Below are 25,640 nucleotides of genomic sequence, written 5' to 3'. Positions count from 1 at the left end.
GGTGGTTTAGGGACAAAAATCAGTTTACGGGTTTTGCTATAACTAAGGCTATGTGCGTTTCTTATGCTACCAACAGCAGTAACTATACTGGTAGTGTTTCAGGAGTCGCAGTTCATTCCGTGGAGACTGTTCTGTATGTCGGAGGGGTCCCTGCTCCCCAGCTGTAGACAGACGGTGCTGACAGAGGGACACCCTTTCCAGGAACGGTATAATGTAGTGTTCTAGTGAAAGCCGCTCCAGAACTGTAAGTTCATGGGGAAGACAGCGATTTACTAAGACAGTCATGTGGGAGCAGTGACTGGTCCTATGTCAGCTGGTAGCAGGGCTTATGGAGTTTTATCTAAATATGCACTAAGAACGTCAAATTTATTACAGCACCTCCATTTATGACCACCGTCATATAAATGCATATGTATGTATTATTACTTTATATACAATACAAAAGAAAGCCAGGTCTCTTACCCATTTCCAGGAGAACCATGGGACCATAAAAAATTGTGCTTTAATTTGCCGTGCATAGGCGTGGTAGAATCTGTGCCGCAAACCTGCACGCGCCCTAAATCTACATTTACACGACCGTGCTGCGGACCGGGCACTGGCTGTATGACCTCCACTTTGTGGTGCGCACCCATTGACTTCAATGCACTGACCCGGAAGCCCACGGAAACACACGGAAGCCCTTCCATGGGCTTCCGGCTCTGTGCCTCCTCGCACATGTCCTATCTTTTGCCGCCTCTTGTGGATCGCTGAACCATTGAAGTCAATGGGTCCGCACCACAATGCTGAGTTCACGCGGCTGGTGCCCGTTTTTTTTGCGTACCCACGGTCCACAACACAGGCATGGCGGCACCATGGCAGTGTGAATGTACCCTAGGGGCCGTTCACATGAACGTACTCCAGACGTATTGTCAGTATGCCCTACTGCCGTGAGTCATGGCCCACAAGTTTAACCGAGCTAGACTTACATCATCATAAGATGCTATGAGTCGGGTCAGCTAAACCCACGGTCGGACTGTGACGCGTACAAGTATTATTGACAGATAAAGCCTCATTCACACGTCGGTGTCGGTGCTCAAATCCGTGAGAAGGTGGTCAGTGATGCATCCGTGAAGCTGTCCGTGAAGGATCCGTGGGTCAGTTTTTTGCTGTCCGTGTTGCATCCTAAAATAATTTTGAAAGCATCTCTTCTTAATGATCCGTGAAATAAGGATGCAACACGGATGGCATCCGTGTTTTTCACGGACCCATAGAATATAATGGGCGTGAGGTAGGGATCGACCGATATTGATTTTTTAGGGCCGATACCGATAATTTGTGAACTTTCAGGCCGATAACCGATAATTTATACCGATATTCTGGGAATTTTCATTTTTGAGAAAAAAAAAATTTCCTACACAAATCTGCTGAAAATTAATATGTTTATTGTTAACGTGTATTTTTTATTTTTTTTTTGTAAATCTTTTTCATTTATACTTAATATTTTTGTGTTTTTTTTGTTGTGGTTTTGTTTTACTAACTTTTAGCCCCCTTAGGGACTAGAACCCTTGTCCTATTCACCCTGATAGATCTCTATCAGGGTGAATAGGAGCTCACACTGTCCCTGCTGCTCTGTGCTCTGTACACACAAGCAGCATGGAGCTTACCATGGCAGCCAGGGCTTCAGTAGCGTCCTGGCTGCCATGGTAACCGATCGGAGCCCCAGGATTACACTGCTGGGGCTCCGATCGGAGGAGGAGGGGAGAGGGGATCCTGTGGCCACTGCCACCAATGATTAATACTGGGTGGGGGGGCGCACTGCGCCACCAATGTTTTTACTATTGGCATGGGGGTGGGGGGCGCACTGCGCCACCAATGATTCATACTGGGGGGCTTGGGGGGTGGGGGGCGCACTGCGCCACCAATGAAGATAAGTCTCTCAGTCATTCATATACAGGAGGCGGGAGCTGGCTGCAGAATCACATAGCCGGCTCCCGACCTCTATGAGCGTTAGCTGCGATCTGCGGCACCTAAGGGGTTAACTATCGCGGACCGCAGCTATCGCTCATAGAGGTCGGGAGCCGGCTATGTGATTCTGCAGCTCCCGCCACCTGTATATGAATAAATGAAAGACTCATCTTCATTGGTGGCGCAGCGGACACAGCCCCTCCCCTTCTCTTGTCTTCTCCCCTCTCATTGGCGCGTTCTGTGTTCCCAATACGTTATCGGTATATCGGCAAAATAGATGCCGATACGGATAACGGTCAAAATCCTCAATATCGGCCGATAATATCGGTAAAAGGGATAATCGGTCGATCCCTAGCGTGAGGGATCCGGGAACACGGACCAAGATAGGACATGCATCCGTGCTGAAAACACGGACCCACGGACCGTGCTAAAACACTGATGTGTGAATACACACATTCAAATGAATGGGGACATGTGCTGTCCGCGGAGAACACGTACGTGAAACACTGACGTGCGAATGAGGCTTAATACACACAAAATACGAGATGTTTCACTATAGATAAGCCCTCAGGCATTTTCCCGGCTAAACATTACAGGGGTTTCTTTCGGCAGTCCTCTGGAAAGGCCAGCAATATCAGATCGGTGGGGGTCCGATCAGCTATTTGAAGGGGCAGCGGTACTTGTGTCAGCACTGTAGCCTCTTCAATGTTTACTTCAGTCCATGTACCTGCGCGTCCTACGTAAGGTAGCCGTGGTGAAGGCGATTGCAGCTTTGTCCCATTTAAGTGAATAGGGTGACGTTGCCAGAGCCTGCACTGCCACCAAGTAGACGGGGAGCAGGTGGACGGATGGAGGTAAACACTCAGGAGGCGGCACTGTTTGCACAAGCGCCACAGTCCATTCAAACAGCATGGTGTGCATGGGTGCTAAGAGGAGGACCCCCACAGGCCCGTGGATCGGTTACCAATATGCTGATCCCAGAAAAACCCCTTTAAATGGCCATCCATGTACTACATGGGAGCTCCAAGGTTGCTAGCTTGATTGGGAGAGGGACCCCCAACAAGCCCTTTAAATTTCATAGCTGCCTATAATAGATTTTCTGGAAAAGCGGAACAAGGAGCAGGTTCCAGGTCTGCTCCATACGTACAAAGAGCGACAGTTTTACGGTCAGAAATTCACTAAAATAAAGGTAAAGAAGGAGTCCTCCATAATTGTCAGATGTCGAATAAGGATTGACACCAACTATAAGGCACCGGTGAGAAAAGTCACTGCATATTCAGCTGCTCAGTTTGCGTTGGCCACGTGACTGGTCCGAATGGAGTATGGCTTCCATATGATAATCTGTATGACGGCTATACACAGAGGGACGATGCAGGTCAGGTAGAACATGGCGTCATGGAGGCCTAAAAACAAACTGAATTGAAAAGGTAATTTTATTTAAAAATGTGCAGACAGGTTTCCTCCAACCATTTCTGACCAATGTCATAGAAATACATACGATATCAATATAACATAGTATATACTGAATACAGAGACATTGGACAAAAACATAGCCTCCTCCCCCAGTGACGGACCGCTGTGGTCACGCGATGTGATGTCCTTATAGAAGACAAATTATTGCATACGGATCTAGGAGCCAAGTAGTACTTCAAAGGCAAGTATATTACACCATCTCACCAGCAGATGGCACCAAATCACCATTATGTGATGGCTCTAAACAGCAATCAATCATAACATTTAAAGGGGTCCTTTTATATTGTTGGCCTATCCTCAGGAGGGGTCCGACATTGGCACACCCTGCCGATCAGCCGCTTTGGAGTTTCGATGGGACTACAGCTCCATCCATTGTACGCAGCACTGCTCCCACTGAAGTGAGCCAAGATTGTAAAACCACTTAAAACATGTACGATCCCGATGCGCTATTGAAAAAGGTATGGACAGGGGCTGTCAACCTCTTTAATTAGAGAACATTAAAGGGATCTTGTAGGAAAAAAGAAATTAAGGTCTAAGGCCTCAAAACGGGTAAATAACTCTCAATAAACTTACCATAGGGATTCCTCTCCTTTCCAGTGATGCTGCTGCACGTACTGACGATACATAACCTGCCAGGATGGTCAACAGATGCCCGCAGCAGCACCGCCGCTGTACATCACACGGTGACGTGATATCGTGTATAGGAGTTCAGTGGTGCAGAAAAAGAGACAAATCTTGTGTTTCTTTAACCTTTTAGTTTTTGCGTTTACATTTTTTACTCCTTGCCTTTCTGGGGCCATAACTTAATTTTTTTTTCCGCAACAGTTTTATGGGTTTTGTTTTTATGGCGTTCCCTATACAGTAAAACTGACCAGTTACTTTCATTCTTCAGAGCACTACGATTACGGCGATACCACATATGTATAGTTTTTCTTGCGTTTCTATACTGAAAAAATAAAACCTTGGAATTTTTTTTTATTTTTGTCACAATGTTCTGACCCCTATAACCTTTTTGCAGTTATGTTTATGGCTATGTGAAGGCTCATTTTTTTGCGGGATGATCTGTACTTTTCATACCATTTTGGGGTGTGTACGACTTTGTGGTCACTTTTTATTTCATTTTTTTGTGGGAGGAGAAGCGAATTGGCCATTTTGACTTTCTTTCTGTTTCGCCATTTTCCATATGGAATAAATATTTGTATATTTTATTAGTGTGGGCATTTTCGTTCGTGGCGATGCCCATGATGTGTATTGTTTTTTATTTTTTGTTTTTTTATTTTCATTTTAGGGAAAAGGGGATGATTTTAATTTTTATACTGTATTTATTTTTACAATTTATTTTTTTTTTTTTATAGTTCCTATAGGGAACTATAACAAAATTGCTTCTCTCATAGACTCCAATGCATTAGCATTGGAGTCCATGGGGATTATACTATGTTCCTATGGAGCTCTGCCACAGGGAGAGGCTCCCTAGGAACTAATGTGCAGCAGCCTCCTGTCACGTAGGAGCTGCTGCACACACACTCCGGCTCCCCCGATCCTGCCAGCGTGCGCATTCGGGTTTTAGCGCGTACACATACCGTAGTCACATTAAATATTAGCCCATTTCTATGGTAGTCCCATAGAAGTAAACAGAGCGGTGGCTGTGCGTGCGCAGTGCTCTTTCCATTTGTTTCTATGGGACTTCTGGAAATAGCCTTTGGGGGCCCTGTTCTAGATACAGGTGCGGATTTCAGAGGTGGGACCTGCACCTATCTGACGTTGGTGGCAAAGCAATAATGTCTAAGGTGACACAACCCTTTTAAATCAATAAATGCAAAGTTGTACTCCTCCTGCTCTATAACAGGCTGCCTGCAGATCAGACTTTAAATCACCACCAAAACTGCTGAAACTTTGCAATATTCTTGTCCTACACGTGTGATCCCCATGCTGTGATAGCAATGACTGCTGTTTTGGTGTATGTATAGCAGATCCCTTGCATAGAATGGGGGACTGGACACAGCACATCAACCCCGATGGGGTCACCGCCATCTTTTTAGTGCCAAGTATATTGCAGTCCAGGATTTACCAGTTAGGCCTCTTTCACACATGAGTGAATCACAGACGCATCTATTGACTCTAATGTGTGTATTCACAAATCAGTGGGCCTGTGGAGACACCACGGAATCGCGCCCAATTTTGTCCGCGATTACGAATCGCTCACAAACATTGTAGTCCATACACAACATGGATGCCGTCTGTGTTTGGTCCGTGGTCATGGACCATTGGTAGGAGAGGCTCTGGAAACTAATTTTCAGCCTAGCAATGTCCATGGAATAAGGATGACACACGGAGGGCAAAAACGGACCCAACACAGATCCTTCAAGGATGAACCACTGGCCATCTTGTCATGGATGTCAACATGGACATGTGAATGAGGCCTTAGAATGTACATAGGCAACGCAGGCATATCAGCAGCGCGCAGCTCACCTGGGGTCCGGCTGATCCCCTTTGCTAGTTAATTGTTCATATCCATACTGATTCAGAATAATGACAACAAACATGGGTGCCAGGGACTGGGCAGGCTTTGTGAAGAGGGCATTTGTCCCAAAAACCATCGAGGATAGCGGAGACCTAAGGAAATTTAAGAAAAAAAAAAAAACAAACTGTATTCCTGTTTATGTAATAGAAAGTGATGGGTACAAAGAAAAATTAACAAACTCCTGATAAGAATACACTTTTTGTGCAGATGGTGCCTGGAGACCAGAATACTAAGCAACTTCATATTTTCTGTTCATTTAAAGGGGTTTTCCAAGATCTTTTTACTTATGACCTATCCTCTGGATAGGTCATCAACATCTGATCGGTGGGGGTCCAATGCCGGGGACCCCCTCCAATCAGCTGTTTCTGAAGGCACCGGCTCTTACAGTAGCACCGCGGCTACAATCGGTCACATGGCCTAGGGAGCAGTTCGGCCCCATAGAAGTGAATGAGGCTGAGCGCGATACCAAGCGACACTGCTACTGTGGGCAACACTGCTTCTCAAACAGCTGATCGGCAGGGGTCCCGGGTGTCGGACCCCCAGCGATCATATCCAGAGGATAGGTCATCAGTAAAATGATCTTGGAGAACCCTTTTAAATATTCGTTTACCAAAAAAAAAAACTGAAGAGGTTAAAGGGGTTGTCTCATCTGAGACAATGGGGGACATATTGCTAGGTTATGCCCCCATTGTCCAATAGGTGCGGGTCCCACCTCTGGGAAAGGAGCGGGCCAAAGTGGTGGCTGGAGGAATCCGTTCCGGCCACCACCAAGCGCTCTCCCCATAGACGTGAATGGGAGCGCACCGCGCATGACCGCATTCACTTCTATGAGCCCGACGGAAATAGCCGAGCCAGCACCCGACTATTTTCGGTGGCCTCATAGAAATGAATGGAGGGCTGCTGCGCATGCGCAGTGCAGCCTCCACCACTTTCAGGGCTCTGTTTAGGAGATAGGGGCGGATCCCAGCGATATGCCCCCATTGTCTCAGATGAGACAACCCCTTTAATATAGTCACGCTGATTTATGTGTACACAGATGGCACCAATATATGATGCAACAAAGACATAGGACTCTTCTCATGAGAATTTGGATATGGTATTGTAATGATATGATGCGGTCTGCCGGGGGTGTTCCCCTCACCATACCAACGCTGACTGGACCGCTAGTGCTGTATCGGGGACTCACTTCTGAGACCCTGCGATGCGGCTGAAAATTAGTGGCAGGCCGCAACTGGCAGACATGAAGAGGAGCTGCCCAGGGGTGGCCCTGCTATGATGTGACATTATGTAGGCAGTAAAAATCAGTGGCCGTCACCATGCGTCAGTGTCCCCGTCACATCTGGTAAACAGCAGGGCTCAATCTCCTGGAAATATGCGACTCCAATTACATTCACTGCACTTAGATCGATCATATGTCACGTCGATCGGAGCTCGTTTAACTCCTCGTCATTGCGTATGGCCAAGCAATGGTTAATTCGATCATTCCTTCACATACGGTTTTTTATTATTGCCGGCGCCACATCCCTGATTTACAGCTGGAAAACGATGATTTTAATGTTCACATAAAAGATACGATCAAAAACACATGCGCGTTCCATCGGGTGTCAGCTGACATATTTACAGGTGTCAACGATTGCCATTGAGCGTTCGAAAGCGCGATTGCCTGATCTTTGCCCATGTAAAGGGACCTTCAGAAGCGAGGTGTGCGGTCTTATGTCTGACAGAGGAGAAAAGCACTAAACCGCTTTGGGGCACATTTACGATGACCAGCGTTTTCACGCTGGTCTTCGTTTCGCCGAGTACTATCCTAATTTATAACGAGGCACGTACCGCACCCGAAATATTACGCCAGCCCCATTTTCGCCAACAGGCACACCAAACGTTTCCAGGCGTACATGTTAGTAAATTTGCCAGGGTCCCGTCCCCTATTATTATAGTCGCAAAAATAGTCGCAAGTCCCTTGAAAAATGAATTGTGTTCTACATGTGGCCAGCAGAATTTTGGAATGGAATGGAAGAACCCCAACATGGCCTCATAGGGAGGGGGGGGGTTTCACCACTGAGATGGGGTAGGGGAAAAGTGTCTGATCCTACTGCTGGGACCCCCGTTGATCAGGCGCTCTGCCACTGCATTCAGCTCTAGGGGGCTGCCGGAGATAGGCGAGCGCTTGTACTCTGCCATCTCCCACAGAGTTGAACGGAGCGGCAAATACGTATCCATGTCTGCAGCTGCGGTCAAGCAGGGTGCACGGGCCCCCATTCTCGTGACCGGTGGGGCCCCCACTGATCAGGCACTTATGCTTAAGTCGTCTTAATGGGACAACCCCTTTAAAACGGATACAAAAACTGGAAAAAGAAAGTACTCACAAAGCTTTTGCTGAGCTTTTTATATACACTGTGAAAATAGGTAAAACGGAGGAAATTTGCTGGATGTAACACAAAGCGGATGTGCCTTCGTGTTTTACTCTCTACACAGTGACCTTGGAGATGAAGAATACCAAAAGCAGTCTCGCAGGAGAGAGGGGGGAGCACCGCTGCTAGAATTCTTCACATACTTCCCAGAATTCTTAGGACAGTGTTCAAGGAGCAGAGCGGGACAATGAGGACAGGAGATGGTGGCAGTTTAGGCTTGTGGTCTGCAAATCGTGGATCTGCGAGATACACATTTTTGTCAATGGGTCAGTGATCCGCATTTTGCAGACGTATGGCGGGTCATTTTATTAAGACTGGCGTTTTAGACGCCAGTCTTTATAAAGCCCCTGCTCTAGCGGTGGATCCCCGAAGTTATGGAAAGGCACCGGCTTCCTTGCCGTCTTACACTTAGACCATTTTCTACGCCTAAACCAGGCATAGAAAATAACGAATGCCCTTCCCCACCACGCCCACTTTTTTTTAGACCGGGCGTGAGGGGGGGGGAGAAGTTGCAGATTAAGGCGCAACTAACCGTTGTGTCGCAATCTGCGCCTGAAATACACCTAAGGGTCCATTCACACGTTCGTTGTTTCTTTCCTGATCTGTTCCGTTTTTTGCGGAACAGATCTGGACCAGTTCTGTACCCATTCATTTTCAATGGGTCCTGAAAAAAAAATCAGACATTGAGCTGTCCGATTTTTTTCAGGACCCATTGAAAATGAATGGGTACAGAACTGGTCCAGATCTGTTCTGCAAAAAACGGAACAGATCAGGAAAGAAACAACGGACGTGTGAATGGACCCTAATATAGGCGTATTTCAGGTTTATAAATGACCCCCATTGTCTTTTTGCGGAACTGACATACGGATGCGGCATTCGTGTGTCCATTTCGGCAAAAGGATAAAATGTGTCCTATACTTGCCCGCAAAATGTGGACCACCCACCTACTGAAGTCAAAGGGGCCCAATATAAAATGCGGATGCAACACGGACGGTATCCATATTTTACGGATACCTGCAATTTTCGGTTGTGCGCCATTGTGACCTATGAAGAGGGCCAAGAAAGGTCTGTATATCCTTGTGGTACAAATAAATAAACTAAGATATGAATTCTGAACTGAAATCATTGGGTGACCATGTAATTCATGCAAAATAGCTCTCCTGCATAATATTTTTTTGGGGGGCGAATACATATGTATCCATAGGCCCCCATTTACCCATGGCCAAAAGTGTGTCCTATTGGGCTTGCATGCTTCCATATGTCTTTTTTTCTGCTGCATGGAATAGCCGTCGGCTGCACTGTTTGATATAGAAGCATGCAGTATAACTTTCTGGATAGGTTTTCATTTTTACAATGGGATCCTATGGGTGACGGATGTCACTGTATGTCTATACAATGGCAGTCATCGGAAGCATCCATTGAACGTATCTGTTGGTAAATTCTCCTGCCTTAGACCTCTGGGTCTGTGCGGCCGCACCACAAAAGATAGCACATGTCCTATTCTTTGCTGCATTTTGCGGATCACAGACCCATTGAAATCAATGGGTCCGCAACCGCGATGCGGAGTGCATGCGGCCAGTGTCCTTCTTTGGCGGATCAGTAGTTTGCGGTCTGCAAATCGGACGCGGTTGTATGAATGGACCCTTAAAGGGAACCTGTCGTTAAGGGCTCCTAACTGAGGGTAGCATAAACTGGTGACAGATAACCTGATCAAAATGCTGGGTCACTTTCTTGACCTGACCCAGTCATTTCGCTAAAATCTTCACTGAGCAGCTCCAGTGTGAGCCAAAAGATGGATTCCTACTTTACAGTTGTGCTGCAGATTTTTGAGGATCCTGCATAAATCATTGACATTTATTCAAGTTGTCCCTTGAAGACAACTTATCCCCTACCCACGTGATAAGTGTCTGATCGGCAGGTGTCCAACCACTGGGACTATCTCCGGCAGTCCTATACAGCTGAATGGATGGCGGACTTGCATGAGCGTCTACCGCTCCATTCACACAGTGGTCGGCCCCCCTGACGATCAGACACATAAGTTGTCTTCATGGGACAACCCAACCCCTTTAAGCAGTATTCATTTAACATGCGTCACTAGCTTAAAGGGGTCTTCAGCAAATAGCATTTTTTTTTGTTACAGTGGAAGTTAATACAAGCCACTTACTAATGTATTGTTATTATCCATATTGCTTCCTTTGCCGTCTGGAATAATTTTTCCATCACATTATACACTGCTCGTTTCCATGGTTACAGACCACCCTGCAATCCATCAGCGGTGGCCGTGCTTGCACACTATAAGAAAAAGCACCAGCCTATGTGCGCTTCCACAGTCCCGGCCACCAGAGAGGCCAATGCTTTTTCATATGGTGTGCAAGCACGACCACCACTGATGGATTGCAGGGTGGTCGTAACCATGGAAACGGGCAGTGTATAATGTGATGGAAAAATGATTCCAGCCAGCAAAGGAGGCAATATGGACAATCACAATACATTAGTAAGTGGCTTGTATTAACTTCCTCTACATGATAAATGCCACTTACTGAAGTGAGAGAAAACCCTTTAAGGCTGGTAGCAGCATCCGCACTCGGATTATTGCTAATTGCTGGGCCGCGCCTCTACTTTCTGACCGGCACCTGTCCATGCCAGTTGTTTAAAAAAAGCGTGTATAGGTGTGGCCCAGCAATTAGTAGTGAGCCGCACCGTGTATGGCCAGCCTTATGTTGGGCTACACCTAGACTTTTTGTAAAACTTTTAATTGAGCTACAGTTGTATCCGAATCAGTAAACGGACTTGTTTGCAAACTTCTGCCCTGCAATTGTCATTTGTTAAAATCAATGAAAAGTTCTACAAAAAGTGAAGGCGCAGCCCCATCTGTAGCGTCCCTTTAAACATGATGGGGTTAATCTGGATCTAGAAAAAAAACATTTGCACAGTTACACAGAGCGGCAGGTGACACTGGAGAAAAACAAAGCAGCAAGGGGACCTTGAACTTATGAAAATCGCACCGTCAGATGGCGATGCCAAAGGGATGAGCCGAGCTAAATATTTGCAGTGAAACTGCCTAAAGATAAAATAACAAGAAGGCTCCGTTCACTCTTCACTTTTGCTTTACACTGCAGGTATACATTAAGACTCTTATGACGCCAACATTTTGGCGCAGATTCCATGCAAAAAAAGGCAGAGGCAAAAAAAAAAAAAAAAAGGGACACGTCCTTTCTTGGACAGACTTGTGGTTTAGCTTCATTAAGAGGGGCTAAACTGTGAGCCGGTCTGCGGCATTCAAACTGAAAAACCGTGGCAGTAACCACTGGGCCACGTATTATCTCCTCTGTAATAAGTGGACTAACGATCTATGTTTGGGTAGCCTGAATGTGTCACAGACGGAGAGGACGGATCTCAAGGAATAACAGGTCAGATAATTATGACAAGTTTTGCAAGATGTGTCAGGTCAGCCATAACAAAGCATATCAAATAGTCGGAATCTCTCTTCCTCAATTAAAGGGATTGTGTCCCCTGGATCATTTTTTTTATTTTATAATCAAATACATAGTAACATAGTACATAAGGGCGAAAAAAGACATTTGTCCATCCAGTTCGGCCTGTTGATCCAGAGGAAGGCAAAAAACCCCTGAGGGTTTTTTTTCTTTATTTTTGTAATATCCCCTTTTCTATTATTATTTTTTTCATATTTCCCAGCACTGACCAAGAGAAGAAGCAAGTCAAGCAACCCGTAAAGCCTTATTCACCTGTCCGTGATGAGATGGTCAGTGAAGATTTCCATGAAGAATCAGGAGTTTGGTCCATGTGTCCGTTTTTTGCTCTCCATGTGTGATCTGCGTTCGACGGACACTGCACAGCTGAAAAGTAATTTTCAGGTGCATCTCCTACCAATGGTCCGTGAAACACGGATGGAGTCAGTGTTGGGTCTGTGTTTTTCACGGACCTCTAGATTATAATGAGCGTGATTGAGCCGTAAATGTGAACAAATATAAGGCGTGCTTCTGTGCTAAAAGCATGGACCGTGCTAAAACACGGATGCCTGAGTACACACATTAGAATGAATGGATTACGTGTGCTGTATGCGGAGAACATGGACAGCACACGTCTGTGAATCACAAACATGTGAATAAGGCCTAAAACAGATGCTGTCAATTTGGCCTCACCCCTCTCTCCGCAAGTTACTTGACACCTTCCCCTACCCTTGTGACTACCCAGCAGTAAACACAGCTGAAGCCACCCAAACATAGACGATCGGGTCCCCTGCCGTCCCTACTTTCCTATGCCCTGTGTGGACAGTATGTCATCTGCGTATGTGTCATGCAGAGAGACACACGACACGGATGCTATTTCACATGGCGCCTCCCTGTAGAACAAATAACTAATCAACAAACAAACAAATTTTTTTTTTAAATTAAACTACTTTTTTAAAGTATTATTAAAAAACAAAACAAAATAATAATAATAATAATAAAAAAATGCCTTCAAAGGGTTGTACACTCCATTTATTTGACACCACATGCATCACTTACTTGCGTTTGTACTTTGCAAGATCCGCATCTACAATGTCAGCCAGGGGTAGATTAAATATGCTAAATGATGCTTGAACTAACACCCTGCGGAGAAAAGAATGGAAAAATAAATGTAGCTAGATCTATAATTCAATATGAAAACATTAGACAGAAATCACCAATAAAAAAGGAATTAAAGGGAATCTGTCACCTATTTTGAGCAAATAAAACCGTTACCATAGCAATGTTCAATAAACTACCTTCATTCCTGCATGTGTCTTCTTTCTTTTATTCAACTTTTCATTTAGATGAAAAAGCAATTTTTCTGATATGCAAATTAACCTTCAAGGTGCCCATAGGGGCGTTATTCCTCTGCTCTAGTGCCCAGTCACGCCCCTCCTGCAGTGCCCAGCCCGCCTTTCTTCGAAGCCCAGCACGCCTCCTAAGAAATAAATTTACTCCCACATCCTTGCCGAACGGCGCCGCCCCCTCCGCTACGTCATGTCATTTATTCACCCCCACCATCCTTGCGTCCTCCTTTCTTGGCCTCCGAAATCTCGCGCAGCCGCAGTATGCGCCTTTACGATGCTCCGGCTCCTGAGGCAACAGCGCACTGATTACGTCACTGGGGGCTCGGCACATGCCCAGTGACACTATTGAGGCTGTTGCCCTTTAGGAGCCAGAGTATCGTACAGGCGCAAGGCAGTCAGCGATACTGCGGCTGCTGCGCGAGATTTCGGAGGCCAAGAAAGGAGGACGCAGGGATGGTGGGGTGAATAAATTACATGACGTAGCGGAGGGGGCGGCGCCGTTCGGCTCCGATGTGGGAGTAAATTAATTTATGAGGAGGCGTGCTGGGCTTGGAAGAAAGGCGGGCTGGGCACTGCGGGGGGGGGGCGTTACTGGGCACTAGAGGAGAGGAATAACGCCCCTCTGGGCACCTTGAAGGTTCATTTGCATATCAGAAAAATCGCTTTTTCATCTAAATGAAAAGTTGAATAAAAGAAAGAGGACCCTTGCTGGAATGAAGGTAGTTTAGTGAACATTGCTATGGTAACGGTTTTATAGGCTGAAAATAGGTGACAGATCCCCTTTAATAATGCTAACATGGCTGTTTTATAAAATGCAGGTTATTGCAATTAAAAATAATAATACATTGCACATTCCCTGTGTCTCCATGGTTACAGACTACAATCAAATTCTGTGTAGTCAGATCCTGCCGTCAGATCTTATACTCTCTGCCCACTGATGATAGTATAACAAAATCTGCTTAAAAGGGTTTTCTGAGATTTTTATACTAATGACTCGGGGTGAGCGAATCGAGCTTCGCATCCAAGATCCAAAGTCGATTCCTTCCTAAAACTTCGGTACAGAAGCCGAGTTCGGATTCCGGTTTTAAAATGTTTTTAAAGTTGTAGAATCGAAGCCCGAAGTTATTCATAAAAGTCTTGCGCGACTTCGGACTTAACAAATTTTGCCACGCCACAGCACATATATTTTAACGCTGTACGGAGACAGATCTCCGTACACCATTAAAACAAAGTTTAGGACTGAATCGACATCTTGGATCCAAAGCTCGATTCACTCACCCCTACTGATCAGTGGGGGTCCAACAGCGCTACGGGACAACTAATGGTCTCAACGGCGAAGCACGAGGTTTTGTTTTTGTTTTTTTATTTTAGACTGTGTCCGAAATCCATGGAAATTACTTTCCACCGCTGGACAACCCCTTTATGTATGTTCACACATGAACCCACGGTAGGAATCCAAGGCTAAAGCTTGGACTTCTCCTGTAGACGTTGCCAGCGGATCCGCATTCAGATTAGGGTCATTGTACTTCAATGGGGCTTCTCTGCGGCCTTTTGGTTCAGCCATAATGAACATGATGTGGATTTTAAAGTCCACAATGGGTTCATTACTACACAAAAAAAAATTCTGCAACACGTGAACGGGGTATAAAATATTTGATGGACTTTCATTATGTCAGGGTATTGTCTGGATTCTAATCTGCTCCTGAATGTGTGAACGTGGCCTTATAGGCATCTCTCACATAAGGGAGGACGCGGAAAAGTGAATGCGAATGATAAGCGGAATCCATCAATGTTAATTCTGTAATTGCAATATACTGAATAGGAATAGCACATGGGCATTATTCGGGTTCAGCATTTCTATGAATACAATTATACATTCCAGAGGATAAAATCATTTTTACCCAGTGGTCAGGGAGTTTATTTTGAGCAGCCACAACATTAAAAACTGTTCCAACAAGACCTAGTGGCTTGGAACATGGAACCCATGCTGGAATTAAAGGGCATCTGTCAGCAGATCTGTACCTACGACACTGGCTGACCTGTTACATGTGCGCTTGGCAGCTGAAGGCATCTGTGTTGGTCCCATGTTCATATGTGCCCGCATTGCTGAGAAAAATGACGTTTTAATATATGCAAATGAGCCTCTAGGAGCAACGGGGGTGTTACCATTACACCTAGAGGCTCTGCTCTCTCGGCAACTGGCGCACCCTCTGCTCTTTGATTGACAGAGTTAGGTAGTGAAAACATCATCACTCCTGGTCCTGTCAAACAAAGTACAGAGGGGCGGCAGTTGCAGAGAAAGCAGAGCCTGTAGGTGTAACGGCAACGCCCCCGTTGCTCCTAGAGGCTCATTTGCATATAATAAAACTTCATTTTTCTCAGCAATGCGGGCACATAGGAACATGGGACCAACACAGACGCCTTCAGCTGCCAAGCGCACATGTAACAGGTCAGCCAGTGTCGTAGGGACAAATCTGCTGACAGATGACCCCTTAAAACCAATATATGCCTGCTTAAAATATACAATGAAGTTCTGACCTAATACGTGAGGGATTATTAACTATTCTGGATTACCGGACAGTCACACAAATGTTTAAAAAACTTAAAAGGATATTTCCAGGACACGGCAAACCCTGCAAACCCAGCTTAGATACTCAGATTTTGCCTGTGCAAGAAAGATTGTAATATACTTACGGTCTCGAAGTTGCATAGATCGGACGCTCGTGAACCCGGTCACCTCAATCTCGTCAAGATCATGTCCCCCATCTGATGGATGGGGGCGTCACCTCTGCTGTGGACACAGCCAGAACTATTCCAATCCCTGGCGCATGCTCAGATGAGATGGATTCAAGAGTTTGCTCATGCACCAGGGAGAGGAATGGTTCCAGCACTGTCAACATTGGAACGGACCACCCCATCCTCCACTGGCCAGACTGGTAAAAGACATGATGTCGGCAGAAGCAGAGGAGGAGCATCATGTGCCGGGTTACTGAGCAGATGATCCAAGCTACTTTGAGACTGTAAGTATATGATAATATTTCTTCCACAGGCAAGAGATGAGTAATTAAAGGGGTTGTGCAGTGCAAAGATATTGATAACCTACATTCAGGAAGGGTCATCAATATCAGTAATTATACTGTGCCCCTTTAAAAAGCTTATCGGCTGGGGGGCTGAGAGATCTGATATGGATAACCTGTCCTGAGAATAGGTCAGCAATATCTTTGCATTGCACAACCCCTTTAAAAGGGGTCCTGGAAAATTCCTTTAATAGTAAGATTGAAGCAAGGCTTCACTTGGATATCTCTGGCAGTCAGTTCTCTTAGGGGTGAATAGAGTGGTGGTCACACATGTACACCCCCCACTCCATTCACACAGGGGACTCAGGGATCGGTGTGGGTCCCAATGGTTGGACTCCGATGATCATACATCCATCACCCATCCTGTGGAATGGGAAAAACCCTTTATGCTCCTTTCAGACGAGCAAGTTCCACACTCCAAACTTGCAGCGTGAGTAGGCGGCAGCTCCCGTCCTGACCCCCCAGCACTGCCAGGGTCACATAGCATTATATTGATTTATGATGCTATGTAACCCTAACAGTTCTGGAATGTATTGTATAACACTGACAGCATTATGCCAGTGTTATCCAATACATTCCAGAACAGTAAGGGTTACATAGCATCATGAATCAATATAATGCTATGCGACCCTGGCAGTGCTGGGAGGTCAGTACGGGAGCTGCCGCCTACTCACGCTGCAAGTTTGGAGTGTGGAACTCGCTTGTCTGAAAGGGGCCTTAGGGTGGTGTCACATGTTTTTTTTTTTTCTGGCTTTTTTGAGAAGTTTTGTGTTTGCCAGCTCTATGTGAAATCTTAAACGTAGGACAAACAAGCATTTTTTTGTAGTTAAATTTTTCACTCTTGTGGTGTGTTCACAGGGTGCTCTGGGTCTGGCAGTTTTCCTTCATTGTCTGATATTTTTTTCCCATAGACCTCCATTATTTTTTTGCAACTTTACAGAAAAGCTATTTTGTATTTTCTTTATGCTGTTCTATAATGGAGGTGCCATTGCAGGGTAATATATACTTTCCTTTAAAAAAAACAAAAAAAAAAAAACACACACTATGTAGGCAAAAACACCTAAAAAAAACCTTAAAGACGCTAAGGCAATATTCGCATCTGTGGCAAGAGGATCATGCACAAATGCCGACCTGACCCCAAAAAACGATGCCTGCAACAGTTTTTGTATGGCTGAAACCTGGCATTTATTCCAGAAAGAGGCCGAATCCCATTATAATCAATAGCGATCCAGCGGTGATCTGTCGAATATGGCACCGCCGGATCCAGTAAACTCCGCCAGGCTGTTCTCTGTCGGAAGAGCCTGTTGGAAACATTCACCGGAGATGTGAACGTGGCCTTAATAAGTCAAGGATTTTTGAGGAACCCCCCCCCTCCCAAAAAACTGAAAACTGTGTGGCGATACTCTAAACTTATTTTGTGGTCATGGTGCCTTTTCTGTGATTTATTAGTCGGTCAGGCAGCAATTACCAGAGAAATGTTAGTTTTCTGCAGAGCCAGATAATTGGGGTAAAGGAAATTACAGGGCAGACATAGGATTGATGGGGTAATAATAACAATATTCCTATAACGTGCAGGCATTAATACAGTAATGGAGACCCCAATGTACTTGATGCCTACTGTGTAGAGTGAGATCTCTGCATTAACACTTTACACCCCATAGTATAGAAATCATTCCGATGTACCCATATATTATTTCATACTCCCGGTTGGATGCACACTGGTACTTTGTTGCACCCCTGTCTTCAAGTGCAGTACCATAGATATAACTGAATTAAATTCCAACACTAGCAAGAAGCATAGCCTCTGCGCTTGCGCTGCTACTAGGAGCGGAGGCGCAGGCTTGAGAGTGTCGGGGCTGAGCGAGATGTCCAGCCCCGTCAATCGCTATGATATGCTCCTATCTCGTAAACGCAGCCGGCAAAAGTCCCGGAGGGTGCACCGCGCACGCGTGGCTGCCCTCCATTCATTTCTGTGGGGCCGCTGAAAATAGCCAAGTGCTGACTGAAAGTCCCGGAGGGCGCAGCGTGCATTTGGTGGGGAGACCCCTTCACATGAGTAGATAATGGTTTAAATTTTAAAAAAAATAATAAAACAAAAGTACCGTAATCAATTATCGATTAGTGTAAAAGCATTGACCGATCGATGGACAAGCGATAATGGATTAGTTTGTCGTTCGGTTCGCTCCCATTCACATCTATGGGGAGAGCGCTTGGTGGTGGCCGGAACCGGGGAAAACCAGGGTCCTCCAGCCAACACTTTCCCTGTTCCGTTCTCAATATAGGTGCGGTCTCACCGGTGGGACCCACCCCTATCAGACAATGGGGACATATTCTAGTGGTGTGCCCCCATTGTCTCAGATGGGAATACCCCTTTAAGAGACCATTTACACAGGCAGATAAAATGCCTCTAATAAGCACCGATCGGCGCTCATCTACTGGCATTTATATGGAAGAATAATTGTAGGGTTTGTTGCGCCTTTTTTTTTTTTTTAGAACCCCTGTAAAAAATGTAATTGTCATATGGATTTTTTTACTATACTTATTTACTCTTCTACTCCCTGATGTGTATTCAGTAGGTTCTACTACTTGTAGGCTTACAATCATGGAGAGCCGTCACTGAACGGGCTCTGAAATAACCTGGTCTTTCATTCAGTGACAATAATCCACATCTATTCAGATACAGGAATATTTATCCTTTATTAAAGGCAAATGACATCTGAGAAAAAACAGAGAGGATGAAAGCCGTGCTACACCCGACAGTGACGGAAAGCAGGAGCGGGAGCGGTTTACTTACATGTTGGTGGTGAGGAACACGGCCAGGATGTAGTAATGCAGAGGTCCTATTACCAGCATCAGAACAGCTGAAATGGCTTCTATGTAGAAGGCGTAGAGGATAACCTTATAATAACCGATACTTGACAACAGGGAGTGATTGATCAGCACGAGAAACTGAAAAGAGAAATTAAAAGTGGGATTAAAAGAGGACCTGTCCCCGCTCCTCACATCTATGTCTTAGGAAACGCTTGGATTTCTCATGAAATAATTCTGAGAAGTCTTTTTCTCATAAGGGTAGGGTCACACCTCCGTTAACTGATCCGGCAGCCGGAGCTCACCGGATCCGGCCTAGCCGAATAGCGCCGTTCACCACCGGAGCATAACGGGATCTGGCCGTTTTCCAGCATGAGTGCAAGCTTTTGGATGGACAAAAACATGCATGCTTCAGTTTCTGTACGGCCGAAACCCGGCACTGATGCCAGAAAGTGGCCGGATGCCATTACAGTCAATGGAGTCCAGAGGTAAATGGCCGGATCTGGCTAGGCTGGATCAGTGTGAACCTACCCATACCCTACGTCAGGCATCCTCAAACTGCGGCCCTCCAGCTGTTGTAAAACTACAACTCCCACAATGCCCTGCTGTAGGCTGATACCTGTAGGCTGTTCGGGCATGCTGGGAGTTGTAGTTTTGCAACAGCTGGAGGGCCGCAGTTTGAGGATGCCTGCTCTACGTTGTGATGTTCCTCTGTTAATCCTTCTACAAGTATAGGATTAAAAGGATAATTGGGTGTTACCAGTTGGGGGGGTGTGGTTACACAGTGTCAGAGTGTACAGGGACACCCCCCACTGAGGTTGTCAATTTAGTTAAAAATGTGGACTTTAAAATACAACGTAAAGGGAACCTGTTGGCTCCCCTGACATATCTGTTTTAATAAGTACCGGAATTCCCTATAAAATAACAGTATTAGATCTCTGCACTGTCCTATTCCTATGTTATTCCTCCTGGAAATGTATACATAAATTGACCGCTGGTTGTCGCCATTCAACAGGGCGTGTCCTTACACAGTCTGACACTCTTGGCATTGATCGGACATGCCTCTCTGAAAAAAAATGGCAATGCCCAGTTGTCAACGGGTTCATGCATTTCCAGAAAGAGTAACAGAGGAATGACAAAATGTTAGTTAACGGTTGCCTAATTGCTAAAACAGTCAGGAGAGATTACAATAGTTGATCGTGTGATGCTGGGAGTCAGATCCTCCTAAATTTTGATCACCTGATTTTGAGGTAAGGCCATCAATATCGAAATCATGGACAACCCCTTTAAAATCTCATTTCTAACGAAAGGGTGAGAAGTTGGTCCCAATGTCCACAAAACGTCATTTAGAACGTAGTAGAACCTACCTGTGGAAATATGAAGCCAGCGCCATACATGACGCTCCTCGCAAAGGAGGGGAGCTCATCTTTGGGAATGAGGTTATCAGCAAATATGATCATGAAGTTGCTGCAAAAAGTAGCGTGAAAAACTTGAAAAAAGTTCATGAACACAAAGAGCAGAAAGTTCCTTTGGGTCAGGATCTGTTTGGTAAGAGCCAGCACGGCGGCCCAGGAGAGGGCCGCCTCGGACTTTCCGCTGATCTCCGGTGACTTCTCCCGCTGTTCGTACTGGCTTATACCAAACACCCCGGTGTAACACATGCAGGCCGTGGACAGGACCGCCACGATGACCGTGAACGTCTGAAAGCTGGGGAAGTCCTCCATGTTGTCAGACACCAGCCCGCAGAAGAGAATGCTGGACGATCCCAGCAGTGACGCCACTTGGTTGTATTTAATGAGTTGAAGGCGATTTTCGTGCTTGGTTGAAATCTCTGCAAAGAGGGCGCACTGGGCGAGCAAAACGAAGGTAAGCAGGCCATCAAAGATACAGAGGGCGATCACGAGGTGGACGCCACTAAGCCATTCACCCTCTGAGTAATCTTTCCAGGGGAACCAAGGAAGCAGGAAAGCGAGGGCATAAAACGGAGCTCCGTATAATATGGAATGGCGGCGTATAGAGCAAAAGCCGGTTTTGGAATTATCTTGTATGTAACCAAATAAGGGGTCGTTTATGGCATTCCAGATCATAAAAACCACCTGCAGAAAATAAAAAGAGCGCAAGTAATAGACAGAAGACGTATAGAGCAGTTTTATGCCCTGCGTGCCAGTAACGCAGTAATATCACGTAAGGTTCCCTTTCTTAAAGAGGACCTCTCCCCTCTCCTGACAGGTCTCTTTTAGTAACTACTTGCATTCCCCATGTAATAACAATTCTGAAGCATCTATTCTTATGACTCTATGTTGTGCCAGTCCTTTATTATTCCTGCTAGAAGTTTATAAATGAATGACCAGCAGCTTGCAGTAAAGGTACAGCTGGGTGTTACCAGTTGGGGATGTGTCCAGGGCCGTCTTTGCCGCAGGGCAAAAGGGGCAGCTGCCCCGGGCCCAGTTGCTCCTGGGGGCCCAAGGGAGCTCCGTTTCCCGACTCCCATTCACTAATCACTAGGTTAAAACATTCGGGGCCTGGGCCCCTGATGTTTTGTCCCAGGCCCCGAATGTCCTGCCTGCCTGCTAGATACAACTGTATTGCCGTACACAGAACGGCAATACAATTGTATACACTGTCTGGGAAGAGGTGAAGGACCTGTGGTGACATCACAGGTCATGTGATCAGCAAAACAGGCTGTGATAGGATGACCTGGATGATGTCACCATCATGTGACCAGTGCAGGATTAGACCGGAGTGAAGAGGAGAAGGAGCCTAATGGTGATGTCTGTACATGAGGAGAGGTAAGTGAAGGGAGAGGCAGAGCAATGCTGGGAGTTGTAGTTATTTAACTAGGATGTATGTTAGGGCTGAAGGGAGGGATGTTATTGACATGGAACTGTGTGCTTGAGGTGGCTGGGGGAGGGAGTGATGTTATTTACATGGGACTGTATGTTGAATGTGGATGGTGGGGGGGAATGATGTTTATGTACATGGGACTTAATGTTTAGGCTACGTTCACACTTGGGTTTAGGGATCCGCTTGTGAGATCCGTTTCAAGGCTCTCACAAGCAGCCCCAAATGCATCAGTTTAACCCCAATGCATTCTGAATGGATGTGGATCCATTCAGAATGCATTCGTTCGGCTCCGTACGGCCCCCCGTTCCATTTTGGAGGCGGACCCCAAAATGCTGCAAGCAGCGTTTTTGTGTCCGCATGGCCTTGCGGAGCCAAACGGATCTGTCCTGACTTACAATGTAAGTAAATGGGGACGGGTCCCTTTGCATTGACACAAAATGGTGCAATTGTAAACGGATCCGTCCCCCATTGACTTTCAATGTAAGTCAGGACGGATCTGTATTGGGACTTAGAAATTAAAATCTAATACAAACGAATCGGTCCTGAACGGATGCATTCAGGACAGATCCGCACGAACGCAAGTGTGAAAGTAGCCTTAGGGGGTGATGTTTACATGGGATTGTGCGTTGGAGGCGGCTGGGGAGGAGGTGATGTTATTTACATGGGACTGTATGGTGGAGGGAGGATTATAACTGCAGGGGGCACTGCAGATCCAGGGGACATTATAGGTCGTCTTATTACTACTGGGGGCTCTATAGGAGGGTCTTATAGATCCACCTTTTTTCTACTAAGCGCACTATGGGGGCCTTATTACTACTGAGGGGTCTGTAGGGAGCTTTATTACCACTGGGGGAACAATAGGGGGCCTTATTTCTACTGGGGACTCTGTGAGGGTATTATTAATATGGGAGGGCTCTTCTAATAATGGGGGCATTGTTGAGGAGCATTATCACGGTTGGGGCAGTGTTACTATTGAGGGCATTCTAGAAGGGAATTACTATTAGTGGGACTATGAGGAGCACTATTACTATGGGGGGCAGTAATGTTTCTTCAGGATATTATTTGGGGGTATTGGGGGGCGGGGCAGAGGCGTAACTAAAGGCTCGTGGGCTCCGGTGCAAGAGTTCAGCTTGGGCCCCCCTTCCCTCAGTGCTTTGTGTGTCTTCTTATGCGGCTCCTGGGCCCGGTACCTCTGCACCCCCTATAGCTACACCCCTGGGGGGGGGGGGTACAGCAAGCAGCAGGATAACACTGTGGGGACTCCAGTAGGGGGATAATGATAGAATGTGAGGAAGCTAAGATGTCTGTGTGTCACACTCTGCAGAGACGAGGCGGCTGAGGGAAGTTGTCCAGACCGAGTGGAGAAGATGATGAGAGAGAAGATCTACAGAGAAGATGATGACAGAGAGGGGACGTCACCTGGAGGCCCTGGATGTGACAGGTAAGTGCTGCTGTATAGCAAGTACAGCAAAGTGCGGGGGTGGGGGGGGGGTGGGATCCAGGGGGCCCAAGTAAATTCTTGCCCAGGGTCCAATCAATATTAAAGACGGCCCTGGATGTGTCATTGCACAGTCTGACACCAGCAGCACTATTTGGACACACCCGCTACTGGTAACACCCAGCAGTACCTTTACTGCAGACTGCTGGCAATAATAATTAATTATTAGTAAACTTCTAACAGGAGTAATACAGGAACGGCACAACATAGAGCCATGAGAATAAAGGCTCCAGAATTGTTATACATGGGAATGCAAGTAGTTACTATAACTGACATGTCAGGAGAGGGGAGAGGTCCTATTTAAAGGAGTTCTCTGGTTTGGACAATCCCTACTTGCAGTAAGTGTTCAATTTCCCTGCAGCGCCACCACAGGACAAATGAAACATTACACAGCGCTCAATCAAATCAGGACAACCGTTTGCCAAAGACATATAAAACCTGAATTGTCAAATAAAAATAAAAAAATCACGATTATTCCCCCCAATACTTAAAAATTTTCTGGGAATAGACACTTGGAACACTGTAAATGTCACGGGGGGGGGGGGGGGGGGTCGGATCCAGGGGGCCCAAGTAAATTCTTGCCCAGGGTCCAATCAATATTAAAGACGGCCCTGGATGTGTCATTGCACAGTCTGACACCAGCAGCACTATTTGGACACACCCGCTACTGGTAACACCCAGCAGTACCTTTACTGCAGACTGCTGGCAATAATAATTAATTATTAGTAAACTTCTAACAGGAGTAATACAGGAACGGCACAACATAGAGCCATGAGAATAAAGGCTCCAGAATTGTTATACATGGGAATGCAAGTAGTTACTATAACTGACATGTCAGGAGAGGGGAGAGGTCCTATTTAAAGGAGTTCTCTGGTTTGGACAATCCCTACTTGCAGTAAGTGTTCAATTTCCCTGCAGCGCCACCACAGGACAAATGAAACATTACACAGCGCTCAATCAAATCAGGACAACCGTTTGCCAAAGACATATAAAACCTGAATTGTCAAATAAAAATAAAAAAATCACGATTATTCCCCCCAATACTTAAAAATTTTCTGGGAATAGACACTTGGAACACTGTAAATGTCACCCAGGACTTTACAATCACGGGCGCCTTCGTGCATTTTTAAATCAAATCATAATGTTTTGCAACAAAAAAAAAAAGAAGTATGGCAAAATTCTACATGTAGCTAAAAGTCTGATCCAAGCAGAGCCTGAGACACAAAGCACATGCAGAGATCATACATGTCACTTGCCCAATGTGTACATGCACATACCTGTGATCCGGATACCTTACGAATGACCTGATTATTGTGATGCCGGTGGACCGTGCCTACCAGCATCTACTCTTACTCAGCGGGCCCGGTAGCTGGAGTATTCACCCTTCTTGCTTCTCCACCCAGTCATCCCCCCTGCTTCTTGCAGTTCGCTCCATTAGGGCGCACGCTCTCCTTGGCTCTTAAAGGGCCAGCGCACACATGGACAAATTTGTCCCTATCCAATGGCATTGTTCCATGTGGTATATAAAGCACCTTCCTCTAGGGCAGGGACGCCCAACCTGCGGCCCTCCAGCTGTTGCAAAACTACAACTCCCAGCATGCCTGGACAGCCTACAGCTATTAGGGCATGCTGGGAGTTGTAGTTCTGCTACAGCTGGAGGGCTGCAGGTTGAGCATCCCTGCTCTAGGGGACGGTGCCTGATCTATAGGGTCCTAGCTTGTCTAATCCGGTGAAGGTGTGTGTCATTGTATTGTTCTGACCGAGAAGAAGGTCCCCAACTTCTGCCTGTTTACTGTATTGACTGCCTGCCTAAACTATATATTGACCAGGGCCACCAGTCCTGACTACCATATTGTATGAATTCTACCGGTCCTGACCTCAACTTGTCCACTGACTATGCTTTTGCCACGCAACAATGTCTCTTGACCGGCCTTGGCCAGCAGCCTCTGAACTGAGACTACTCCTAGAGGTAGCGACTTGGTGGTCCCTACAGTGAAGTCCACATCCCTGTACAGGGCTGAAAAGGTGAACACCAGGGGTCCACCTTGACAATGCCGTGGGGAGTAACCCCCAAGCCAAATCTATTCAGGGGATGATTGCATATGGAACAGCTCATGTTCCCAGTCTTTAGTAGAAACATCCCAAATCTTTCCATGCTGACCCCCTACTTAAAATCAGTTCTGCGACTAATATTGCACCAATAGTAGCTTAAAGAGGACCTTTCACCGGTCCTGACATTACCATA

General features: G+C 46.1%; 1 protein-coding gene across 3 annotated transcripts in view; it reads right to left on the bottom strand.

Annotated features, from left to right (window-relative positions):
• Positions 1 to 2,303: 2,303 nt before the first annotated feature.
• Positions 2,304 to 25,640, bottom strand: part of LOC121007783 (transmembrane protein 180-like) — a 36,044-nt gene continuing 12,707 nt past the window's right edge. For all 3 annotated transcript variants that reach the window (XM_040439985.1, XM_040439987.1, XM_040439986.1), the window contains exons 3-7: positions 20,421 to 21,149; positions 19,040 to 19,194; positions 12,879 to 12,962; positions 5,887 to 6,030; positions 2,304 to 3,358 (exon numbers count right to left, since the gene is read on the bottom strand). In XM_040439985.1, the coding sequence (XP_040295919.1) occupies positions 3,229 to 3,358; positions 5,887 to 6,030; positions 12,879 to 12,962; positions 19,040 to 19,194; positions 20,421 to 21,149 (1,242 nt within the window). In that variant the 3' untranslated portion in view covers positions 2,304 to 3,228. The remainder of the gene's footprint in view (positions 3,359 to 5,886; positions 6,031 to 12,878; positions 12,963 to 19,039; positions 19,195 to 20,420; positions 21,150 to 25,640) is intronic.

This window comes from Bufo bufo, chromosome 7, assembly GCF_905171765.1.
Source record: "Bufo bufo chromosome 7, aBufBuf1.1, whole genome shotgun sequence".
NCBI lineage: Eukaryota > Metazoa > Chordata > Amphibia > Anura > Bufonidae > Bufo > Bufo bufo.
The sequence above is the reverse complement of the archived record's forward strand: the minus strand, read 5'-3'. Positions and strand labels throughout refer to the sequence as shown.